The sequence below is a fragment of the Cydia splendana genome, chromosome 15 (assembly GCF_910591565.1).
Source record: "Cydia splendana chromosome 15, ilCydSple1.2, whole genome shotgun sequence".
Classification (NCBI taxonomy): domain Eukaryota; kingdom Metazoa; phylum Arthropoda; class Insecta; order Lepidoptera; family Tortricidae; genus Cydia; species Cydia splendana.
In genome coordinates this window covers 13,576,120-13,599,953 of record NC_085974.1, presented here as the reverse complement: position 1 = coordinate 13,599,953, position 23,834 = coordinate 13,576,120, and the positions used below count along the sequence as shown (strand labels likewise).

General features: G+C 38.7%; 3 protein-coding genes across 4 annotated transcripts in view; 1 reads left to right on the top strand and 2 right to left on the bottom strand.

Annotated features, from left to right (window-relative positions):
- Window positions 1-163: 163 nt before the first annotated feature.
- Window positions 164-16,722, bottom strand: LOC134797696 (brefeldin A-inhibited guanine nucleotide-exchange protein 3). Its single transcript, XM_063770041.1, has 23 exons — window positions 16,166-16,722; window positions 13,883-14,016; window positions 12,884-13,003; window positions 12,321-12,498; window positions 11,313-11,442; window positions 10,508-10,687; window positions 10,334-10,432; window positions 9,710-9,934; window positions 9,145-9,381; window positions 8,759-8,811; window positions 8,380-8,551; window positions 7,857-8,139; window positions 7,510-7,681; window positions 7,105-7,228; window positions 6,743-6,920; window positions 6,252-6,393; window positions 5,538-5,748; window positions 5,095-5,188; window positions 4,707-4,859; window positions 4,112-4,315; window positions 3,594-3,767; window positions 736-3,327; window positions 164-446 (listed from the first exon to the last, which is right to left on the bottom strand). Exons 1-23 carry the CDS (start codon window positions 16,248-16,250, stop codon window positions 234-236), a joined length of 6,153 nt encoding a protein of 2,050 aa, XP_063626111.1. The 5' UTR covers window positions 16,251-16,722; the 3' UTR covers window positions 164-233.
- A 1,227-nt stretch (window positions 16,723-17,949) lies between these two features.
- Window positions 17,950-19,351, top strand: LOC134797690 (NADH dehydrogenase [ubiquinone] 1 beta subcomplex subunit 5, mitochondrial). The gene is made up of 3 exons (XM_063770036.1): window positions 17,950-18,139; window positions 18,314-18,524; window positions 19,070-19,351. The coding sequence occupies exons 1-3, from the start codon at window positions 17,985-17,987 to the stop codon at window positions 19,274-19,276; spliced, it is 573 nt and encodes a 190-aa protein (XP_063626106.1). The 5' UTR covers window positions 17,950-17,984; the 3' UTR covers window positions 19,277-19,351.
- A 3,241-nt stretch (window positions 19,352-22,592) lies between these two features.
- The window catches only part of LOC134797688 (protein split ends), a 97,600-nt gene continuing 96,358 nt past the window's right edge, over window positions 22,593-23,834 (bottom strand). For both annotated transcript variants that reach the window (XM_063770032.1, XM_063770034.1), the window contains one exon: window positions 22,593-23,508. In XM_063770032.1, the coding sequence (XP_063626102.1) occupies window positions 23,040-23,508 (469 nt within the window). In that variant the 3' untranslated portion in view covers window positions 22,593-23,039. The remainder of the gene's footprint in view (window positions 23,509-23,834) is intronic.

Below are 23,834 nucleotides of genomic sequence, written 5' to 3'. Positions count from 1 at the left end.
ATTTTATCATTTCAGCATATACTCACCTAAACCCTGACAATTAGATGCAATTAGGTAGGTATTGAATCCTGACCTGGCTAATAGATAACTACTGGCTAGTTCCCAACTGGTGGAGGATATATATAGGATATTTATAAGCACAATATTCTTTAATATTTGTTTATTTTCACATAACACAGAATAATCGAGGAATATACGTTTAAAATGTGAATTTATATTATCACAATAATTGATCACTTATAATTAAATTCGGTTAATTCTCTTTTGTCGAAAAATATATTGATTCTGTCGAGTAGCTGAGGGTCGGTGACTGTCTTGGCGAGCTGAGCGAAGCCATCCTGCAGCACGGGATTGATGAGCTGGAATCTCTCCAGGGGGAACGTGAGGATCAACTCCAGGTATGCTATTAGGATGTTCTGAAAACAGTGCCGCTGCACCTCCGTGTCCTGCAAAATAGAGAAAATATATTGGTGCCCAACGTGGAACCCTAGGATATTTTTTTTGTTAAAACTCACTAAAACCCATTCTGAAATCAGTATGATTTCGACTACACTAACTTTAGCTGTAATAAAATTTATAATAATATAAAACCCAACTTTATCGCATATTATCGTAACATTTGGCGCCCAACGTGGGATTTTTTTAAAATAAATTTGCCAATCAATTAGTGTCCAGGAATATTTTAATGCTCACCTTATGTGGGTTATATTAATTAGCTAAAATGAATATACGTACCTTGCTAATGCTCAAAGCTCGTTGTTGTTCAATTTCTGGCGGCACCGGCTGCGGTGGGATGATCGGCTCCACAGTTTTATTCTTTTCGTACGTTGGTCCATCACATATCGTAATGTTCACCTTGCGCGTTGCCAAATGACTTTCATCAGATACGCTCACTTTCTTTTCCTTCACTGGACTGCTTTCACTTTCCATTATTCTTACTTTCTTATTTACTACCTTATCAGAATCAGATTTTTCAGAGTTCCTATCGATATCAGTGTCAGATTCATTAACAGTTTCACTACCAGTAACTTCAGTGGTTTCATCGCTGTAAGTGTTATCAGATTTCGTGACAGTACTGTTTGCCTTAAAATCTGCGAATGTAAATGGTTTTGGTTTTTCCATACTTTGATCAGGACGGTCACTCTCTGATGTAATGTTTAAGTCTTCTTGTTTTGTCGTCTCCGATGATTCGGTAGTGGTTTGTGCATAATACTCATCGTAGTGATTTGATAAATCTGTATCAACTGAACTACACGACGCTCTATCTTTTACTTCAGGCTCATCGAAGACATTTAACAAATGCTTCACGTAATTATTACATAGTAGTTCCCAAGTAGCTTTAAGATCAAATATTTTAATTATGAATCGATCATATTCCAGAGTAAGGTTTAATGTCGTCGTGTAATTATGTAGTATTATAGGCACATCGGTAGGCTTTAATTTGAATAAATGAACTCCGGTAAAAAATACATCCGTTAAGGCTATGATTTTTATGAGCCAGGATGATGTAGTCTGCTTGTATAGATTCGCAGCGTAGTCGAGGTTTGATACTTTCTGTACAAGGAACTTCAATCCGGGTCGAGAGTCAAACTGCATCGCCCTCATGTAAGATAGCTCTAAGCTTTTTAGTAACAAGTCCACGTTATCATTATTTAGGAAGAACCTGTAATTGCAGATATTTGAACCCGCTTTAAAACTTTCTAGTAGGATACTGTTTATACCGTGAAAGACATCAGAAGAAGCCTGGATCAGCACCGTGGCAATAATTTGGACTAAAATTTGATGAGCCAATAAACCCACAACTAAGCCTCTATGAGGAATCCTAACCGTGTACAGCTCAGGGTTTTGAGAGTTCGTGGACTCTTGAAGGTAGATCAAGAAAATGTAGCTCCTGTCGTCGATAAGCATCATATTGTTGGAAGAATTCTTAGGGGTCAGTTTTGCATGACCATCGCCCCTTAGCTGGTCGTTGAGGAACACTTGTTGGGCCATCGCATGTAATCTTACATTATCGTTCACAGAGCAGTCACGTCTTGCAGCTACTTTCACCATGGCCAAATCTCCATAAAAGCTGTTTGAGTTCTCCTTGAACGCGTGTGTAAGTTGTTTCAATGGCGTCAAGCAAACGTTGCAAGCTCTGTGAAGACTTGTGCACACGATTTCCCATTGATTATCAGTTAGCAAATGGCCCGATGTTAGAATAATGTGCCTTATACACGACGCTCCTAGTCTGGCGATTGGTTCCTGAGGCTGCGCAATGCATTCAACCAAAATGAGTAAAATCTGCTTCAGAGCAAATGTGGCCTCTCTGCTTTCGACCATCTCAATTTCATCATCAGAACTGCCGTCTGTTGAACGTTCTACGTTTATTTGCTGTAAATGATGCAAGTATACGACTATAGTGTCTGTAGTCATTCCGCAGCACTGCTTATAATTTGGCATTACGCTATCCCAATTGGTATTGGCAATGGCGATTTGCCGAAGCCAATTTTGCACCGTAGGTAGGAGCAAGTGGTTAATACAATGAAGACCAAAAAGCGTCCCAGGGACATCTATTGTGTTTCTTAATAACTTAAAGAGGGTCTCCATAGCTGCTGGTTGGTTTTTCTTTGAGCACGCGACAGTGGCCGATATTAAGCCTTCAATTAAAACATACCACACTTTCAAAATGTTACTAGGTCTATCGAGCTTCAATAGGCAGTTGTTAGTAGTATTTGCAGGAGAAAGACTTGTAGATAATTTTCTGTAGGAAATTAAATCTTCTGCACAGTGTTCGTTTGATATGTATTTGGTTATATCAAGAGAGTTGCTAGGAATTATGGGATCCACAACAGCTAAAGGCATATCACCTTTTATTCTGTTCCCTGTGTTGAAAATCGGGCACTTTGGCATATTGTACATCATAGTCAAGATATCGGCACAGCTCTCTAAATGGTACAAAGCTTCTTTGCACATATCAACTATGACCTTTTCCGTTTTTTCTTCACTCAAGGGTATGAATTTGCTGTTCTTAGAAAATTTGAGGCTTAAGCTCGGTTTAGGCTGGGTTGGGCTTGTAGCTTTCTTTGCTTTGGCTTCAGTGGCTTGAGTTTCATCGTAGTGTAGACCTTTTATATGACTGAGAAGACAGAGGATGCAGTCTAAAGCGGCGTTAGCGAAGACTAAAGTGTTGTCTGTGTTGAGGAACACTTTAAATATCTCCAGAATGGCTGAGTACTGATTAGAGTTGTTAGCAGCACGGAGCGTGTTGAAGAGAGGTCGCCATCCGGACCTTATCTCCATTCTGTTGGTCTCCACGAATTCACAGATGCAAGATATAATTTGCTCCTGAAAAGAAAATTCGAATGAATTAGTATATTTTGCATTGAGTATTGTGACATTATCAATATAAAACTACGTTATTTCTCTTGAAAAACTGATAAAGGGAAGGATAATATCTTTTTTATAGAGACGATGGGGTGTGGAAAACAAAATCTCAAAATTGAGAGCATTGCAAAACATTGGAGATTATTGAACAAACTAGTCAATGTCTAAACTTAAAATGTTCGCAATTACTTCTTTGATTAAAAAGACAAGTTGGGCCACATATGTACCTGGATGTCATCATCGCACAACTCTAAGCACAGAAGATTCTCGAAAGGTTTCAGCAATGCTTCATTGAAATGGAAGTGAGGCAGTTCCACCTGCTGATTGAGGAGCGCTGTGGCGCAGTCATGGAGGCACTGGATCGCGAGGCTGGAGATCTGGATGTCTTTGTGACAAGCCGCCTGCAACATAATAGGTAACACTTATAAATTATAATATTTATGTTAGAATTTTTGCATATTAAATATTCTGTATGTCTATCTTAAATGTTATAAATCTCTGAATAGTAGTAGCTCTTAAGTAACATTCGGACATCTCGAACATTACCTTATACTCTGTAACTCCAAAACTGTCCGTGTTGAGACAAATTGGGCTCTTGTTCTTTTTGTCACATTTACAAGCCTAGTTTGACATCTCAATTCTTAAATTTGCAACAAGTTACTCCTATCAAGTAAGGTAAGTCTTAGTAAGTAAAGAATGATAAGTTACGAGGATGTAAGTCATCAAAAATATATTTAGCTCATACCTGCATGAAGTGTGGTCCAACCACAGTCCATATAGACATCCTATGAGCCAAAGGCCTAGCGGCTCTGAGACAGCGCAGTGCGACGTCCCCAGCACGACACAAAGCTCTGGCCGCTTCACCGCCGCTACTTGACCCGGAATGTTTGCCACGCCGCCACCACGGCAGATTGTTGTTGGCCACGTCTTGATCCCAACACGAGAATAACTAGAAGATGAATAATGTTGTTCAGAAATATCCGTTGAACGCCATACCGTTGTAATGCATATGAGCACATTTTGCATGTATTAAACTTGTAAACCAGACTTAAATTTATAACGTAGGTCAAAATTACATATCGGAATTTTGACAGAGGCGAATATATTTTTACCTTAGTCTCTGAAACGACGGAATGTATTTTAAATTCATTATACGCGATATAACATGTTAAAATAGTTTCATTTCATGATTAACTATGGCGGTAATCGAAGACACTATTAAATTATGATTCTTATTCATATTTACGTGCACAATATAAAACAAAGTCATAGGCACTATATATTTTTTGCATGCAGGGGATCCTGGTCACGGCACCAATTGCAAACATACAATGTCTTACCAGCCTATGATGATGTGTTACAAGCCTTTGCAGAGCAGCTCTCAGAGTGGGCAGGGTAGTAGTGGCAGCAAGACGGGTGAATAGCGCGTCGCCTGCAGCAGACAAGGCGCAGCACACGCGAGCTGCACCCGCGCCTGAGATCACGTTGCCACCCTGACCAATATATAATTATTATTCAATTAACCATAAATGTACTTTGCTAATCCTCTGACTGCTCCTGAGACTTTATAGTGTACCGAGTACAGCAGTTATTTCTTTTTTAGTTTATATTTGAAAAATGACTTAGTTTTACATGAATTCGGTGTCTGACTTGAAGTTTAAAATGACCCTGAAAAAATGTTTTTGTTTAATATTGATTTTCTGTGGACCAAAAAAATAAGTAACTCACCTCTTGGCGACAAGTTTCGACTATCTTAGCAACAGACATATCGTTATTCAAATTGTTCTCCATCATCGGTTGCAGGTAATTAAAAACATCCACACTGAAAGAAAAAAAAATTACTAAAGTGTATTCGGGTAATTCCAAATGTCGAAAATCGTTGGATAATTCCGAAAAGGGGCTCTTATTATGATGGAACTTTAGATGACATTCATATCATCTGATTTTCGGAATTATCTGACATACGAAAGTACCCGAATACATCTTGTCAATTTAATAATGTTACCAATTAGAATAGGTAACCAGCTTACTACGTTTCTGGGGTATCTGTGATATTCCAAGAATGACGTTACTTGAAATGTATGCTGTCAAAACATTTTTACGAGCAAGTCTTGTTTTACAAGCACTAAAGTGTTAGGTCTTTAGTCATCGTTAATTAATAATTTTCTTACCAAGTCTCATCATCTCGGCTATCCAACCCCAGTTTAGCATCAGCTTGTAATATCGACACCGTTTTATTCCTGCCAGTCTGCATGGCTACTATTGGGGTGGCGTTATTTCCCTGCTGACCGAATAGCGAGTGCTCGAAGCTGGAAACGTATTGGCAAGCTGCGAATATGTGCTCCCAGCACTCGGGGGCTTTTGAACCTAGTTCCAGACCACCTGGATGTAAACAAAATAACTTTTATTTGTGGCGCCCAACGTGGGACTTTACAGGTTATGATTTATACTTTGTGAAATAAGATTTGCTGCAATTACACCAAATGCGCGAAGTACCCCATTAATTTACACACAAATAATTTGAAATTCCACCGCGGTTGTACTAAAGCGCTTAGCATAACTTTCTTAGTTGCGAGCGATTTCATATGTTAATCACGATATTAAGCACGGAGTTCATACTAAGCGGCGCTCCACGTAGTAATAATATATTCAACTTTTTACACATTCACAAAGGCCCAAAAATTACCGTTATGTACAGTCAGTATTAAATAGACAGTGATGCCCAAAGTGGCCAAATATATGGCAACACCTTTGTTACCATAGAAAACAGAATGTGTTCCGATATATTCGGTCACCTTGGCCGTCACTATTTATTCTACTGCCCTCACTAAAAACATACCTATTAGTATCCAAATTCTTCTAAATAAATTGTCCTGAAACCTTACCTGTGATTAAAATATCCAACGATAAAGCGTGCGTGGCGAGGATTTTTCCATTCGGAGGCTGTGATATTGCTGAGTTTGCTAAGAGTGCCAGTATGCTGCTGCAACGGTTTTGAAGCCCCAATGTATTGCTCACTCTTGCGGCCTGAAAGTTTAGTACGAAAATATCTTACAATCCCAAAGGTACAACGATTTGCACTTTTCAAGCTAACTTATAAAGCCTTAGTACTAGTACAAACTAAATTTTTAGGGTTCCGTATATAACGTTGTTCACGGAGCACTTATGTATGTTATTCGGAGTAAGCATTTGTGATCTGTTATTGAACATTGAATAAGTTAAAGCCGTAGCAAAACTATCAGATGATTTCCGTGCGACGAGAAGGTATCGGGACAAAATTGGGAAATTAAGATTTCTTTTTCGTTTCTTTCTTTTCAAATTATAATCACATTACTTTTATCTCTACATTAGATGCTAAAAAATATTATGGTTGTACCTTGTGCAGCCCTTCCAGACATTGTATAGTAAGCCCTTCCCACGCGATCCTCTTCCTCTTGCCGAACGTGTTGATCTTCTTCGATATGATCACGTTCAGTTTCTGCTTCCTATTCCTATATCCGGTCAAAGGTACGCTCAGAACTGTCACCATGGAGTCCCAGATGCACGTTAAAATTCTGTAAGACAAATAAAGAACTGGTTTCACGGTAACCAATATCTTTAGGACGCAAAAGGAAAGAAAATTCGTTATTTTTGCCAATGTATATTTAGGGATCACGATTGCACAAAATATGTTCAGCGCTGTAGAAAAACAAGTTCTATTTCCGTTAGATCTCTCATAATAAATTGTAATTCATATACCTTCTTGCCCATCGTAAGCTGGCCTGGTGTTGCGTCGAATCGTTAGTGGTGTTGTACATCATTGACACTTCCTTTAACTTTTGCCAGTCTGACATCACGGGGTTCTGATCCAAACCACCGAGGTCTGGAAATGGAAATCATACTTACACCACACCAAGGCAAGGTATTATTTTTAACATTATGATTAGGTTGGTATCTCCTTGGAAATCATTTTTGTGTTTCTCATCATCATCATCATCATCATCATCAGCCTACTCACGTCCACTGCTGGACCTTTTGTTTCTAAACACGATATAAATCAATCATTCGTTCCCGTAATTCAATTGATACAGCACCTTGAGCTACTTGATCGACTAGAACTCCACTGCATTAATTTCTTCACAATAAGTGAATAAGTGAACTTACCTGACAATAAGTGTACCAACGGATGGTCGGAGCTAGGGACATCCTTCAATAGGTCATTATTCAGGACCTGCTGATACAGCTCTCGAAGCCACGTTGCTGAAAGGTAGACTAGCACTCCGCTGCCTTGAACCTCTTCGACAAATTCATCCTCTGTCAAGGACACTTGAATTTTCTGTATAACCAAATTATTACCGTAAAAAAATTATTCACCTCCCTCATGAAATTTTCTTTTCGATATTATTATTCAGCAATCCTCATTATTTAATCTCGTTAAAAAATAGCATTGTCACTGGTTTGGAATTTGAATTCTGTCTATACTTAAGACAATATTTAGTCTTTGAACTCACGCTAGGTTCTCTGTAGTAATTGGTCCGCCTTTGCCGTAAAGTAAGAAGCAACGCAGCATAGGTAGCCAGATAAACCCCATCAGCATTCATAATACAAGATGTAGCCGGTGGCTGTGCTGCATTATGTTGGCAGCACTTGGAAGCGAACTCTTGCATAGCTTCGTCCACTTCGATACAAGTACGCAAGTTTAATAGTTTAGGAAGTAAGGAGTTCTGTAAGGTTTTAACGAACTGTCTTGCGTTATGACGTTCTAGATCTACGTTGCATTCAGTGATGGTGTATCTGAAATAATTCATGCAGCTGTGAAATACTCGTTAAACTATCCAGAAGCTAAAAGCAGTAAAGTTTAAAACTTGGCAGTTTTGTTTCGAGATTGTCGCAACAAAAGGTAAAGTTGAATAATTTGAGAGGAAACTCGCTCGATCAATGGAGAAAACCAATTCACTTCAAATCCGACAGTTTTTCTAATCTTGCGTCTGTTCCGGTGTTGTATAAATTATAGGCGTTAAAATGTTTAGTTACCTTCCAAGATTTAGTGTCCTTGGTATGGTCTTGGTCTTCTCGTGGGGTGAATCGCTTTCAGTGTCGGCGGCGGGGTTGGGATGGTTGGCCCGGGAGGGTAGGAATACGTTATCAGCGTCCGAGTCTGCTTCGGCGTCACTTCCCGAACTCATATTCTCGGGGCCGGAGGTGTCTGAAGGATGTAGTTAGTGGTCATAGCATTTTACAATAATAAAAAGGTAGTTTACAAAGCACCTAATGCAACAATTTTATTAAAAAGTTAATCTGAAAAGTTTCCCTAATCCTCAATGAGTCTTCTACAGAAATACAAAAGTCAGGTAATTTTCGAGAGCAAATGAAATAGGTAGGTACTAATAGGAAATATTTCTTGAAAATGTACCTGAGGAATCGTGGTCCTTTTCTTCGTTACTCTGAAGAACTGCGACCACGTCCCTGTTCAATAAAAAAAATCTGAGATACTTAGTGAAAAGTAAAGTCTAAACATTTATTGTGTATCATCAGTTTGGATACTGATCTTTCTATGACGGCTGATCGGTGATCACGTGGTGCTTTCCATAGAAAACTAAGCGCCGGAAGGCTATAGAGCGTGAGTCATCCTTTACGCATCGCTTTCAGTGAAATACCTACTAAGTATTAGAACAAAAATAGAATATAGTTTTGTTTATAATTCTTCAATGATTTGGTTCACCAAATTTAAAAAGAAGACAAAAAATGCTGTTAGAAATAAAACTTGATTACTAAAACATGTTGTGATTCCAACTTTACCTATAGGGACTAGGCAACCGCGCCAAAGTCTGATAAGTGAGTGGGCCACTATAATCAGCATCCTGCAACCTAGGCCAGCTCTTCAAGATCAGAGCGGCGACTTCTGGCGACAGGTATTCGGTGGTGCCGGAGCAGAGCTTCTCCAGGGCGTCGAGGAGCGACACGACACATTCTACGGCTGCGCCGACAACTTCGGGGTTCCCGCTGCGGCCGCATTCCTCTATGCCGTCCATTATTCTGAAAGAGTTCTTTAAATTAACTGTTTAATTTTTGCAGAAGTTTATTGTCAAGAAAAGCTGTTTTTTAAGTATTTTTTTGAAAAAAGTGTATTCGTTGAAGACAAGACAAGACAAGCTATTTTTGCTGTAGTTGATAACGAAGACAGATGATTCAAATACTTAGTAGAAATTACTAGTTCTAATCAGTGTGATATGGAAGGGTAGAGCAGCATTCGATAGTATAGTGGGCTTCGAGAACCGGTCGGAGGTTTAAAGGGAAATCTACCAGGCGGATTAATTGGTCAAAGATATAATTGTCTCAAATTATATTAAAATTATGTACTCACAGTCGTATGATCGCCATATCGTCACTATGTCGCTCCATCTCAGCCTTCTTCAGCAGCACCAGCTGGCACAACCTCTTCGGATTCTGTAGTAGTTCCCTCGTACTCCTCAGCGGTTCCACTCGGTGCGATATGGGAGGGTAGAGGAGCATCCGATGGTATAGGGCTTCGAGAACCGGTCGGAGGTTTGAGGTGGAACCCACCAGGCGGATTAACTGGTTAGCTATGCTGCGAATAGTAAGCATAGTGTCAAGCTCATCTATAGAGGATATGACTCAAAAAAAAATTAAGGAGGCGATAGGATTAATATATTTCGTTGCGAAAAGTTTCAAAAAAGTTGGTAAAGTTCTCGGAAATTTCAGGACATAGGAAATTAAGGAAACTTTCATTTTGGAAACGGAGTATTTCAATCCCCCATACAAAAATATGAGAAATTTCGCAATTTTGGAAACTTTCCGACGTGTAGTTTATATCAGAGATATGTTGAAGTAGCAAAGGGTGTGTAGAGTCTGTGCGGAAAGAGAAGAGTCGTGGAATGTATGGGGCCCAATACATTCCACGGCTCTTCTCTTTCGGAACAGACTCTCTTGGTGCGTTTGAATGAGAATGAAAATGTTGATATAATACCTGTAAATAGCTTTAGCTTGTTTGCTATTGAAGCTTGGAGCACACACGAGGGCTCCAGAACCCCTGCCTGAATCATCAACCAGGTGACCTTCATGTTCCCTAAAACATAAAATAATGAAATAATCATTGAAGATTGTTTAAAATAAGTTTATTTAAATAAAGAAGATTCCTTACCTGGATTTTATATTCTTATCAACTCTCGGAGTCCCAAGAAAAGATATAAGCGAGGGGCAGAACTTCTGCCATAGGAACGTCATGAAATGAGAGTTGCCACTAACTCTCTCCGACAAACTTGACATCAGCGTCAACAAGCAGTCCAGGAAGAAAAGGGCCACTGGATTTTGTTTTGGTATCCTGAAAACAGCAAAGTCATTTATTATCTAATAGTAATACTATTTAATACAAAGTATTTACAAAGTACCTACCTTTCTCAGAGAGTCGACCGAAAAAATACCTATTGTATCACAGGAATGACTTTCACATTATATTAGGACCCCACAACAGCTCGTTCGATGTGTTGCCACTCTATCGCACTTGTAAATTCGAACGTAAGTGTGACAGGGAGGCAACACGTCGAACGTGTTTCGCGGTAGGCCCACAGGGCTATAACCGCGAAACACGTCGAACGTGTTTCGCGGTAGGCCCTCAGGGCTATAACCGCGAAAATCGAAGTTCGCAAATTGCGGGCATTTTTCTCTGTCACTCTTATTACGCCTTCCTTGAAGTAAAAGAGAAAGATCCCCGCAATTTGCGAATATCGGTTTTCGCGGTAGCCCTTCAGGTTCCAAGGGTGAAAATTATGCAGGACCTCGTGGATATCCATGTCGCATGGTCAACGCGAACAGGACTGGGCACAAACACAGCTTTCTCATAGCTTGAAGATTTAGGGTTTCCGAAATAAATCGCACGTGACTAAAAATACGTGAGTGAAACTGCAAAACTATAGGTTAGATTACATACAAGTCATGTCGGAACTTACAACTGTGTCTCAGAGAGTCGGCTGCATAGGTATTGTATGACGGGTATCACTTCGCTGTAGCAGCCTACGGCAACAATATGGTTGCGGCCCAGAGGTGACCCGTCAGATAACAACTCTTGGCACTCTTCATCTAAAATCATAAACATGGTTGAGGTAAGCATGTCTCTAAACATCTAACCTAGTACAGTCGGCGTCAAAGTATGTTTACATTTTTCGCCTTGTTACAAAGGAATAAGATGCAAAAGTGTAAACATATCTTTGACGTCGACTGTACATGATTGATGTTCCAGAACAAGAAATATTTACGACTTACGAGTAAAGTAGGAGATCATGAAGGTAATTTAATAGGTAGGTAAATAGGGTATTTTCCTATTAGTCAAATCAGGCCGCGTAGCCAAAATGCCAATCGCTTACGATCCGTAGCGATCGAAACGCAACTGTCACTGTCGCACTAATATGGAAGAGTGATAGAGAGACATAATGCTTTTCGTTGTCGAAGCGATAGCGATTGTAACCTTGGCTAGGCCGGCAGTTACTTTTTTAGAACTGTCAAAACGATTTGCTAATATGGAATTTATATGAAACATTACATCGTGACGTCACGGTCAACTTACCTACTTTTTATATTTCTATCCGATTTATTAAATAGAACTTGTGTTTAAAAATAACTCCTATCTGTGTTTTTCTAATAATTATCTGGTGCTTTATTTCATGCATGGTGTACAATAATTTATTCTCAATACAGTATAATACCCTATTACAAGGAACACACTACTATAATACGTACGCAAAGCCGACCATTTAGCGTTTAATGCGTTAGATCGTTTTCACATAGTCCGATCCGATATCGGATGTCGGATGGCCTTTGGAGAAAAACCGGCTGCTAGAAGGCACTTTTTTACTTTTTGCTTAGCTATGGATGTACGACTGTATACATCCAACATCCGATATTGGATCGGACGATATTAAAACACTCTTAAGCTGAAAGTCAGGTAAACTTGTGCTCACCGAGCTGTGCGCAATAAGCTCGCAGGGCTTGCGCGGCCGCAGCCCTCGCGGCCGCAGCGACGTGCGGCGCGGCGCCCGCCGCCTCGGCGCACCGCCCGCAGGCCCACACGCACAGTCGCCCGTTCAGCGTGCGTCGGGGAGATAGAGCCAGAGACAGGTACATGCGGAATATTTGGACCTGCCACACATCAATCACAATTTGAATCAAAGTTTTGAACCGAACACTCTTTGGATCCTGAATATTCATACAGAGAATATCATTCTACGTTATTCGAAACAGTAGACAACAGAAAAGTTCTCACTAAGCTATCCTTATTTGCCAAGGAGTCAGTCTTACCAGGTGACACATGTATCACATGTCATGGCTTCACATTACGCCTAAATTTTATTGTTCATGCTTTTACATGTATAGATCCGGCAGAGTGACGAAAATTGGACATTGATAGAAAATTATATTTTTCTTTTCTGCCCTCCTAAGCTAAGTGGCGGTATCTCAAAGACAAATGATCTTGAAAATGGAAGGGCAGCTTTGTGTCTCTCCGAATCCGATTCTTAAAGCTTACCTGAGTGTCGGGCAAGTGGTACATCACTGAAGCGGTAGCACATAGCAGCTGAGAAGGCATCCATAATGAGTCGTCTTCTGGCTCGATCCCGCGATGGAACCGGTCGTCGCGGAGTATTTTCTGATCAGACAAATGATATTATAGCTGTAGGTAATTTCAAGTTGATTACAGTGTCCAAAAGTCCATTGATTATTAACGGAGTCCATTGATTATTCGTGTAGAAACTCTTTCAAGTAATTACAGTATTCAAGTCTATTGGTTATTAAATTTACTAACGGAGATTAGATAATGACGATGACTACTACCTAGAAGTAATTCATTAAATAAAAAACATATATATATTTTAGGGACATTCTTACCTAGACCAATTGACTAACAATATGTCCCACGGTAAGCTCAAGAAGGCATGTGTTGTGGGTGTCATTAATTTTGCACAAAGGTGGAAAATGCGACAGAAATTCTACTTATAAATCTAGCTCTTTTCTAAAGAGCGCGCCCTGTAGAAGCAGCGAGCAAGTTCGTCGTCACTCGTATGACGCTGCTTTTTACATAACGCTACATACCTAAATGGAGATCTACCGCTTACCTATTTACTGGATATATATCTTTTCTTCTAAGTATATCAAAACCCTTTCTGCTAAGATATCACTGTCACTTTCTTAGCAGCAATATAGCAGTAAGTCTCAGGCGAAACGATAGATAAGCGGATTCAGGGGCCTGGCCAAGATGAGAATTTGTACATCGACAAACGTCGATCGTCAAGACAAATTAATGTATCGGGATACAGATGTAGTGCATAATTGTATCTCATCGTATTTTCTCGGAAACGTTCGTATTTGTCATGCTACTTCAGTCAACCTCAGTACTTTTTGTACAGCAAGACACGATCGTCCGTTTCCGTGAAAATACGATGGGAAATAACTATGCACTATATCTGTCATTGTCACGATTGTCAGTTGGCTAGGCCCCCTGATGCCCCCTATACATAACACTACGTACATGGAAGCCCTGAAGAGCGAGCGCGACGAGACGCGGCCGCTTGCTTTCGAGCGCGACTTGTAAAGGTAGCAGGCAAACTCGTCGTAGCTCGTAGGAGGCGCGCCGCCCGCTGCTTTCTTGTATGCATAACGCTTCTGTGAAGAATTGAAGGCAGAGACTTTTACGTAAACGTTCCAGGGTGACCTCACCATGTGAGCCGATTTAGATATATACATGCGACCCGATACAGCTCAGATTATAAAGATATCGTTATTTTAAACTTCGATGGTGACATGGTGACAAATTCCTAAGCGTATGACCTACCAGAACCAGATCGACCCTTTATAAACATACAAGAATTCTAAGGTAGAGTCCGGTAATAACGGCGCTCAAGGGACCGCTGATATTACGTTGTAGGTACTAACCGGACGTCGTACAAAACGAACTGCCAATTTTAATATATTTTTTAATCAAAATAATTACATAATTTTGTATTTATTTGTATACTTATGCGACAATCAAAGAAGAATAAAACATTTCTTTTAAAATATTTATTTCACCTCAGCAGCTCGAACAAGGGTACTTTGCTTCTTAAAAATAGTGAGCAAAATGCGATTTTGCTCACTGAGTCATTTTGTCTCACTCAGTGAGCAAAATGCGATTTTGCTCACTGAGTGAGACAAAATGACATTCAAGTGATCTTTATAGTCAAATGTCATTTCAACATGCGGGGTCTAATACAAGTTCGATATACTTGGGTTCTATTATCTCTGTCCCTCTAGGTATGTTCTCACTGCTTAGGGTGAAAAATTTTGTGTACTACACTAGATCAAAGTTATTTACATCTCGTGCGCTTTTGAATCCCTTACTACGCTCAAGATTCTAAATTAGATTCACTCGCTACGCTCGTGAATCTATTATAGAATCTTTCGCTTGCACGGGACTCAAAATAAGCACTCGAAGAAATATCAAACTTTGATCTCTTGTTGTACAAATAACTATTTACGTTAGTATTACGACAGCTTGTCTTAAATGGAGAGACTTGTGTGTTTAGAAGAAGCCACTTTTCAAGGTACGCGTACTCACTCGTCATCCGCAAATTACTCGAATCCCGTAAAATAAAAAGTCGTAATTCTTGGGGATCTAATCGTCAAGATGACGTTGTTTTATCACATTGTTCCTATGACCACCTCCTGTGCCCATCATCAGATCAGCTCGAAGGTACCTACCAATATATTGCATTGTCACCCAACTTCCATACCTAATTACATATGTATGTGAAGTTTTTTAAGCTCAACTGAATAATGGGAATTGTTTTATTTAGTTTGCAAGATTACGAAAAGTCACATGACTATTTTATCTTGCTCCGTATAGGCAAAAGGGGGAGGGGAGTTGGGTGCGCGGGACGGAGTAAGCTTCTTACCAACAATTTATTTGTAAAAACTACGTCGCTCGTCGTTGTAACCGGACTTGACGGACGGATTTTGAGTCAATTTCCGTCGTTAAAAGCGATCGGTCGTTATAAGCGGAGTTGTAATAAACGGTTGAGCTTTCATAGTAGCTTGTACTAAAACCAAACAAGTGCCCATACTTACGTCGCTATAAGCGTTTGGTTGTTATATGCGAAGTCGTACTAACCGGACTCTACTGTATTAACGGTACCTACCTAATTGATGGACAATACTTATGTACCGTCAAGCTCCGTGATTGTTGCGCCATTTAGGGTCCTAGCTAAATTGGTTGTTCAATACTTACGCTATATAATTTGCAATTTAGCAAGAACCCTAAATGGCATAACAATCCCGTGTGGCGACTGTTACTTAATCGGAAGTTAAAACAACAGCAGTAACCACATACATATGGCAAATTATTTATATGTTAAAAAAATGTTCTGGCATATATTTCAATATTACAGTGCGGTACGTGCTATATTACCCTACGCCAGCACAGCACCACAGCATGTAGGTATACAATATCTAGTCATATTTTGGCAAAATTTTATATGCATGCATATAGTACTTTTCATCTTACAACTAGACTAAAGATGACGTCACCATAATGTATGACGTCACAAATTAATAAGGCTCACCACTTGAGTAAGTTTTCCTGTAAACATATTGCTGATGTAAACTACCGCATAGGCATGCATAGTACATAATTATACTTAAAATATGCTGAGTATATGCAGACTGCGCTTCTCCGCTAAAGTCATCCCTACCTAAATTTGGCTTTACGTATCTATTTTTCGTGATTGGACGCACATAAGTGAGATGTTTCATATGTAGTTGGTTCACTTTTATTTACCTAATGCATCCTGGCAAGCTTTTCTTAGCGCGTTCAACTTGGGCCCGGTGGCTTCTTTGAAGATGTCTTGCAGGAGTTCCTCCATACTACACAACACGCATAACACACGTTAAATCCAAACACAATCACTAATAGGTAAAATGGAATATTTTAGTTAAGTGCGTTACAGGCGCGCTTTTGTGTGGGTGTTGCTTATCGTCGTTGACGTACGGCGGAGCATGCTCCGTTGAAAAATCAATATTTCGCCTCAGATGGTTGCGATTCAGAATGGTGGAATCAACAGGTGGTAGCATTGTTGGTGCAAATACTTATAGTGCATTCGATAATTATTACATACAAATTAAATAAATTAACAATTCGTTGAATTAAAATTGTAAGGGATACATACTTTCGTAATTTGGGTGCATGTTTTCTGAAGTTGTAATAACTGAAGTTGGTGTAAAAATGTATGGTGAAAACAATGAAATTGTATATGTTCATTTAAATCCGAAATATTATGTTAAATATACCAACGTATAAAAGAAAGATAGAAATAAAACCATTTATTATTTAAATTTACCCGCCCACGATTATTAAGACAGGTGACATTACCAGTGTTGCAACTATAAGCAAAATAAAATATAAATAAAAAAATAAAATAAAATGATTTTCTAATGAATATTCACAAAGGTACAGTTTTTACTGACCTCCACACTAGGCAACGCCTGTCCTGTGGAGGAGCTTGACAATTTAGAATATGGGATTTAAAAAATAGTTACTATAAAATATAAAATAAAGTTGGTCAAGCAGATCTTGTCAGTAGAAAAAGGCGGCAAATTTGAAAAATGTAGGCGCGAAGGGATATCGTCTTTCGTCGTCGTCGTCGTCTCGAAAATTTGAATTTCGCGCCTTTTTCTACTGACAAGATTTGCTTGACCATCTATATATATATATAATTAATAGTATGCAATGTTGTGTGTTATTGTGATGATTTTGGAGAGTTAAAAGCTTTCTATATAACAATTCCCACTGTTACAATTTATTTACTTTATTGCTTGCAGATTTTTGTTAGGTGTTCTAACCCCCTTATTCATAAAACTTTACGGGCCTGATTTAGTTAAATAATATTTTATCCCTTTCTTACAAATATACAAGTCAAAATGACAGAAAAAGACAAACGATTTTTAGCTAATTGAGGTTTGTAGCGCGTTTATGAATAACCACTCACATGCTTTATGCAACTGTAGTTGCAAGCTGTCACCCTTATTTTCACATTTTCCTTTAAAAAGTAAAATCGAATTTTGAACTATAATGGAATAAAAGAAGGTTCCAAATTCAAAACTGCAAAAATGACTCTGGGTCTTACGAGGTTGACCAGATTTTCAAAACTGCAAAAATGACTCTGGGTCTTACGAGGTTTACCGGATTTCTAAAGGGCCCAGTACACAATGGGCCATTGCCGGTCACTCCAAGGGACGCAGCCATGCGGTAGAATGAGATAGCAATATCACTTGCTCCCTCTAACGCATAAATGCGTCCCTTTGAATGGCCGGCGATGACCCATTGTGTACTGGGGCCTTGGGGGGTACTGAATTGTCTATGGTTTTAAAAATTACGATGACTATTTTCTCGTAGTAATAGTAATTTAGAATAATACTGAATATCATAGTGTACGTATAATATTATAAGTAAGTATTATAACGCTGTTCATTATTTAAATTGATATAAAAGATGGCCATTTTACTACCATTTTACGTTCTTGCCAAGTGAAAAATAGCTATTCTCAGTTTTCAATTTTGGCAACATTGCGGTGTATATGTCAAAATAGTAGTCAATAAAAATGGTATCTTGGAGTGCTTTAGGCCGATCTTTCGGCATTAGTTTACTTAAAAATCAAGGCACTAAGCCAATCGTAGTCCAAAATGTGAAACTATCAACTAACAAAGCCCTATTTGGCGGCCATGAGCACCAGACAATGCCACTGCAGCCATCAAGGTACGTTCCCTCTGACAGTGATTACCTAACCATTATCTATTTATTATGAATTGTTCGAATGCTTAACATAAAGCGCATTTTAAACGTATGTGAAATGTGTACATGTAGCGTTAAAACTAGTTTATAATTTTGTGGTTTTCCGTGAAAAAATAAAAACATAACCTACATTTTCAGATGGCAATACATCAAGTTCAAGGATATGTTCCACTACTACACCCTGGTGGGGCTGATCCCAGTGGGGCTGATCATCTTCTACACGAACGTGTTCATCGGGCCGGCGCAGCTGGAGCCGATCCCTAATGACTACAACCCTAAGCACTGGGAATACCATCGCCATCCCATCACGAGGTTTATTGCGCGCTACATCCACAACAGCCCTCAGCAGGTAAACAGCATCTTCATACTTACAACTAGGGCTGCCTGGGCTAGGGGTTTCCCCGGATTTGTCCTAGTTTGGAGGCCGACCGGGGGGTTTTTAAAAAGTGTCCGAGGGAAACTGGACACTTAAGAATTTAATTATTTACAGGCATTATTGTGTACAAAGTATGGGAATAAATGCGATTTACGCCAAATGTCCGGATTTTTTAAGTCTTTGTCCGGGTTCGGAGAATTTAGAGATGGCAGCCCTACTTACAACTAACCTAACGTCTAAACATTATCATTGATTTCTCTAAGTTTTATAAAAATGTTCGAAGAGGAGACATTCATGCAGAGAAGAATGTGTTTGTAGGGTTTCAAAGTGGAAATTTTATCACCTCTAAATCCTTTTTGGCAACCTATTGGCAAGATAAATGTATGATTGGCAAGAGTAATTGGCAAATACAAAATTAAGTTATTTATTATGTCAAGTAAAGAGGAAGTAAACTTATGTTTTTAATTCCCTCAAAATAAATATTTGTTTAATTATTTTATTTTCATTTAATATTTCAGGAATACGAAAAATTCATGCACTGGATTGATGAGGAACAGCAGAGGGTCAAGCTCCGTCAGCTAGAGAAAGAAATCCAAGCCAAGATGGCCGAACGTCAAGATTATCAGGCATACTACTACCGCCCCATGGTCAACAAATACCTCCGCATTGAGAAGAAGATCAGCGAAGAAATGCAGGAGCGCATCGGTGACGACTACAAGGATTAAGCAACTCAGTGATGTTAGTATAATAGTTCAAGTGATTTGTTACATGTAGATAATAAACTATAAATTGTTGCTTAATTTTCTGTTTCAATGTGAAATGGTGTCATGATTTGTATGGCTCTCTATTTGAAACAGGACATAAAGGAGCTTAAAGGATACTGCTATAAATAATCCAAAGTAATCCATTAAATTGGACACTGCAGCAGACCAAAGGGGTTCTCTGTCAATCACAGTCTTTATAAACTAGTGGCATATTTTACATGCAATGAAAGACCAAACTGGTGTTTTGACAGTTTTGGTAATCAGGAATATACTGCAAAATTGATATTTTGACTAATTTAATGGATGTGTAATCAATTAATCATTGCGAATGTCCCAAAAAGTCTCGAGTCCTGTTTGACTTAGACAGTTGCATACATGCCTAGTGTGAAGGGCCTCCCATCCAGTTTAAATGTCAACATAGTCAGGTTTTCTATGACTTGTGTAACTTAATTTATGAACATTTGCATTAATTTGTCGAGTTTTGGGCAAATAAAAAACTGCAAACATATGGTAACATTGTTATTTATTTTACAGGAAAATTCTAACGATTGACAATAAATTCCAACAGTTGGAATCCTTACAAAATTAATATTCAACACTTACCTAGCACTTTTATGCTACATGCAGTTTGATATGATTCTCTACGCGTTTAATCTTACAATGGGTTAAAATATGATGCTAATATATTTGTAAATGAAAATGAGAATGGTAAGAATTTTAATTGTACCGTCTTGATGTCTCTTTGTTTTGGAAAATACATTCTTGGCCATTTCAAGACCAGGGGGTCTAGCCAAGGTGACAATCATAGATAGAAAACGCCAATCGAAACTAAAATAATGTATGGAAATAGTCATGTGATTTTTTTCTTTTCGTTTGGCGTTTTTGATGTACAATTGTCATCTTGGCTAGGGTCTCAGGGAATGTTTACGCAACATACCTAACTTAATGTGACCTTTTATGGAGTTATTCATAAATGTAAAATCCCGTCAATAAAACGATTGTCTCTTTCCGTCATTTTGACATTTGTATTTGTTAGATAAAGACATCATTTAGTTTGCTACTCTTGAGTTGTATTTAATTCATGAATTATTTTCTTGTGTCTTTTAAGTTCCGTGTAGTGGCGCATAGTATTGTAACTGGCAAGCAGTTGCAGGTTCCATTCTTCTAAGACAGTCAAGTATGGTTCAAAAGTACCTTTTTCACCTTTTTGGCATATACAATTATACAGTGTGGAAAGATAAGTCGGGCCCTGGAGGGAAACTACCTTAAATCCTTAAGCTGGCTCATTTTACTTAAAGGAGACATTCCTTTATTTTTAAAAAGAAACAAAACTGCATTTTAATATTTTTCTTCAATTTGGCTTGTCTGTAAAAATCTTGAGTACTAAATATTAGATTTTATGGATATTTTATACGACAGACGAGTGTAAGACCTAATGTTTCTTGGAGAAATGTTATCATTAACATTAACTGTATCGACTAGTAGAATAAAATTGCGAGTGTTTATTTTTTGGAATTTTTAGTCGGATCGAGTCCCGGGCGAGGCAAGCGAGTTTTAGAAAATCTTTTTCTGTTTCTTTTAAAAAATAAAGGAATGTCTCCTTTAAGTAAAATGAGCCAGCTTAAGGATTTAAGGTAGTTTCCCTCCAGGGCCCGACTTATCTTTCCACACTGTCACAGAAGAAATAATAGTACTACCGTACAGAGGGGCTACCGCGAAAACCGAAATTCGCAAATTGCGGGGATCTTACTCTTTTACTCCAATGAAGGCGTAATTAGAGTGACAGAGAAAAATGCCCGCAATTGACGATTTTCGGTATTGGCGGTAGCCCTACAGAAAGGACACTTCCTACAAACCCGAAGTTTGACAGCGGTTCAGGGTCGAATCATGCTATCCCTTTCTAATATATGGCACTATCCCTTTCGGAAATTTAGGGTTGTCAAAATTCAAGTGATTATCTTATCTGTGGTCGTGCACGCAAAAGGAAGTCAATTGGTGCCAACCCTAATAATTGCTCGGAGCAATGCTGAGCCGAACGGAGCCGAGTTCGACCGAAGTCAGGAGTGTCTCCCCACTGACACTGTATAGTTGGTACTTACTTGTATAGCTCTCCATCCATCGTGACAGAGGTAAATATGTGAGTGAGTAAATAATTATATGACTATTTGACTTTTAGGCAAGAGGATGCATCATAATTAATCCTTTTTTAAATGTACCTATATGTGGATATTTTTAGAGTCGTTTGATTCTTCTTTTGACAGAAATCAAATCAATATTCATAACAAATATTCCTATAATAAATCTTATCGTATCATTTTGTGTATCATAATTAATATTAAAATGATGAAAAAATAATTGACTAAATATAGATAATATAAGCTTTACTTACAGATAAACTAAGTACAAGAAATTAGTACCTATGTAGTCAAATGTGGCGTTCTTAGGGGAAGGATATCTAAAGGCGAGTTATGCGACAGACAGTCGAAGACAGTCCAGTGTAAGGCTGCGTTTCCACCAGAGACGTGCGAGAGATGTGTTTGTTAAGAACCAATAGGATATTGTTTACAAACATTTCCCTCGCTACACATACATATCTCTGGTGGAAACAGTCTAATCGCGCCCTATGTGCGACTAGCGTAATTTGTAATTTATTTGAATCATGGTTAACACAGATGTTACATCGAAATATTAGTCCAGCACAATTCTGCCGACTTACAGCGTGCGATAAGGGTGTGTTTCCAACGGCCTGATAGCCCCATTCGAACAGCTCGTGATAAATACAAAGACTATTTAGTATCGTCAAGGGCGGATAGGGAATGAGCCTTGCTTTTGCTTTGCATGGACATTATCATGCAAAACGACTCTTTTGTTGTTGCTCGTGAGTGTATATTGGCCTATAAGTATCTGTCGCACGTACTTACGTCCCTTTCCCTGAGATCGTCACAAATAAACATTTGGCGGCGCCGGATGCACGAAGCTCTTAACTAGTTTGTTACACAAGTAAATTACAAAACGATATGATTGCTTTATCCCATTCGTTCAGTCTTCACAGTTTGTAGAGTTCCAACTATGACCCAACTAATGTACAAAGATGTACAGCATAATTATTTTCCATCGTATTTTCACAGAAACGTACATACAACCTGGCAAAAAAGAGTAGAAATTAATAAGTGGCAACACTGGAGTGTCGTCCTGCTCTTATATAAATTGATTTGAAAGGCTAAACTAAAGTCTTGCCACTTTTTAATTTCTACTCTTTTTTTGCCAGGCTTTACGAACGTGTCTTGCTATTTTAGTCAGTCTCGGCACAAAAAGTACTAAGGTTGACTGAAGTAGCATGAGAAATACTAACTTTTCCGAGAAAATACGATGGAAAATAATTATGCACTACATCTCTATTAGATTGCTTCTCATAATTAAAGATCTTACAACTAAACATTCCTAATTTAAACAACAGTTTTCTGCTTGTAACAAAAGTATAAATAAATTAAAGTCCTATGAATGAGTATCAAAGCAACCACTAATGAATTAACGTAAAAAAACATCTCACGGTTTATCAATACGTCCTATTTGTTATTGTAGTTAATCATAATTGTGTATTATGGACTATTAGTATTGTTGAATACGTTCTATTAAAATTGTTTTACGGTTCCCTCAATAACAATACTCGAATCTAGTTTCTAGACGGCTACATGTACTACGTTGTAAAAATTTAAACGGATCTTCATTTGTTTTTCTCTTTCTCCGCTTGCGCCGCGAGCTTTGCTTCCTTCTTGGCTTTCTTCTTTTCTTCCTTCGCTAATAGTTTGGCCTGACGTTCTTCTTCTTTGGCTAAGAGTTTAGCTTGTCTCTCTTCCTCTTTAGCCAGCCTGTTCGCTTCTTTCTTAGCTTCCTTTTCCGCTTTAAGCCTTAGTTTCTCTTCCTTCTTCCGCTCCGCTATCTCGTTCTTTCTGTTGTCAGTGCTTTCATCTTTCTTGTTCTTATCTTCTTGATTTGTAGATTCTTCCTCTTTCTTTTTCTTATCTTCTTTTTTGGGCTTAGTTTTGGGGTTATCTTTTTTCCGTTCAGTCTCTTTGCTCGGATCTCTGGATTTGGGCGGGTCGTCTTTGCTCGGCGCTTTGAGCGGTCGAAAGAAGTGGTCCTTGTTTTTTTGCGGTGACGTTTCTAACTGTGTTACTATTTTTTGGGCGCATCTGAAACAACAAAAATAGAAAACAGTTTAATTTGATGTAGGTATCAAACTACCTTCTCAAAGAATAATAATAATCGAGTTGAGAAGCATAACCATATCGTACCTAAGTAGTTTCAAAGCTCAACCTTAAAAAAATAGAGTTCTCCGCCCAAAACCATGTGAGCATTTTTTATATACTGCTTATGGAGTTTCTGCTTTTCGTACTCGTTGTCTGGGTACTCAGGGCGGTGGCGGTCTATAAGTTAGTTAATACTTGCGAAGTGCGAACTATTCCCGAAGAATTTTCATTTCGCATAAAAATAGATAACCCGGTCTACCCGTTGAGTT

Bases quoted from the DNA above. Each gene is read 5' to 3' on its own strand.
- LOC134797690 (XM_063770036.1), top strand. From the start codon at position 17,985: ATGGTATCTTGGAGTGCTTTAGGCCGATCTTTCGGCATTAGTTTACTT. The intron at 18,140-18,313 runs GTACGTTCCCTC...CTACATTTTCAG, and splicing joins ATGCCACTGCAGCCATCAAG to ATGGCAATACATCAAGTTCA. The intron at 18,525-19,069 runs GTAAACAGCATC...TTAATATTTCAG, and splicing joins TCCACAACAGCCCTCAGCAG to GAATACGAAAAATTCATGCA.
- LOC134797696 (XM_063770041.1), bottom strand. From the start codon at position 16,250: ATGGAGGAACTCCTGCAAGACATCTTCAAAGAAGCCACCGGGCCCAAG. The intron at 14,017-16,165 runs GTAAATAAAAGT...AATTCTTCACAG, and splicing joins AGCTTGCCAGGATGCATTAG to AAGCGTTATGCATACAAGAA. The intron at 9,382-9,709 runs GTGAGTACATAA...GAACTCTTTCAG, and splicing joins GATATGGCGATCATACGACT to AATAATGGACGGCATAGAGG.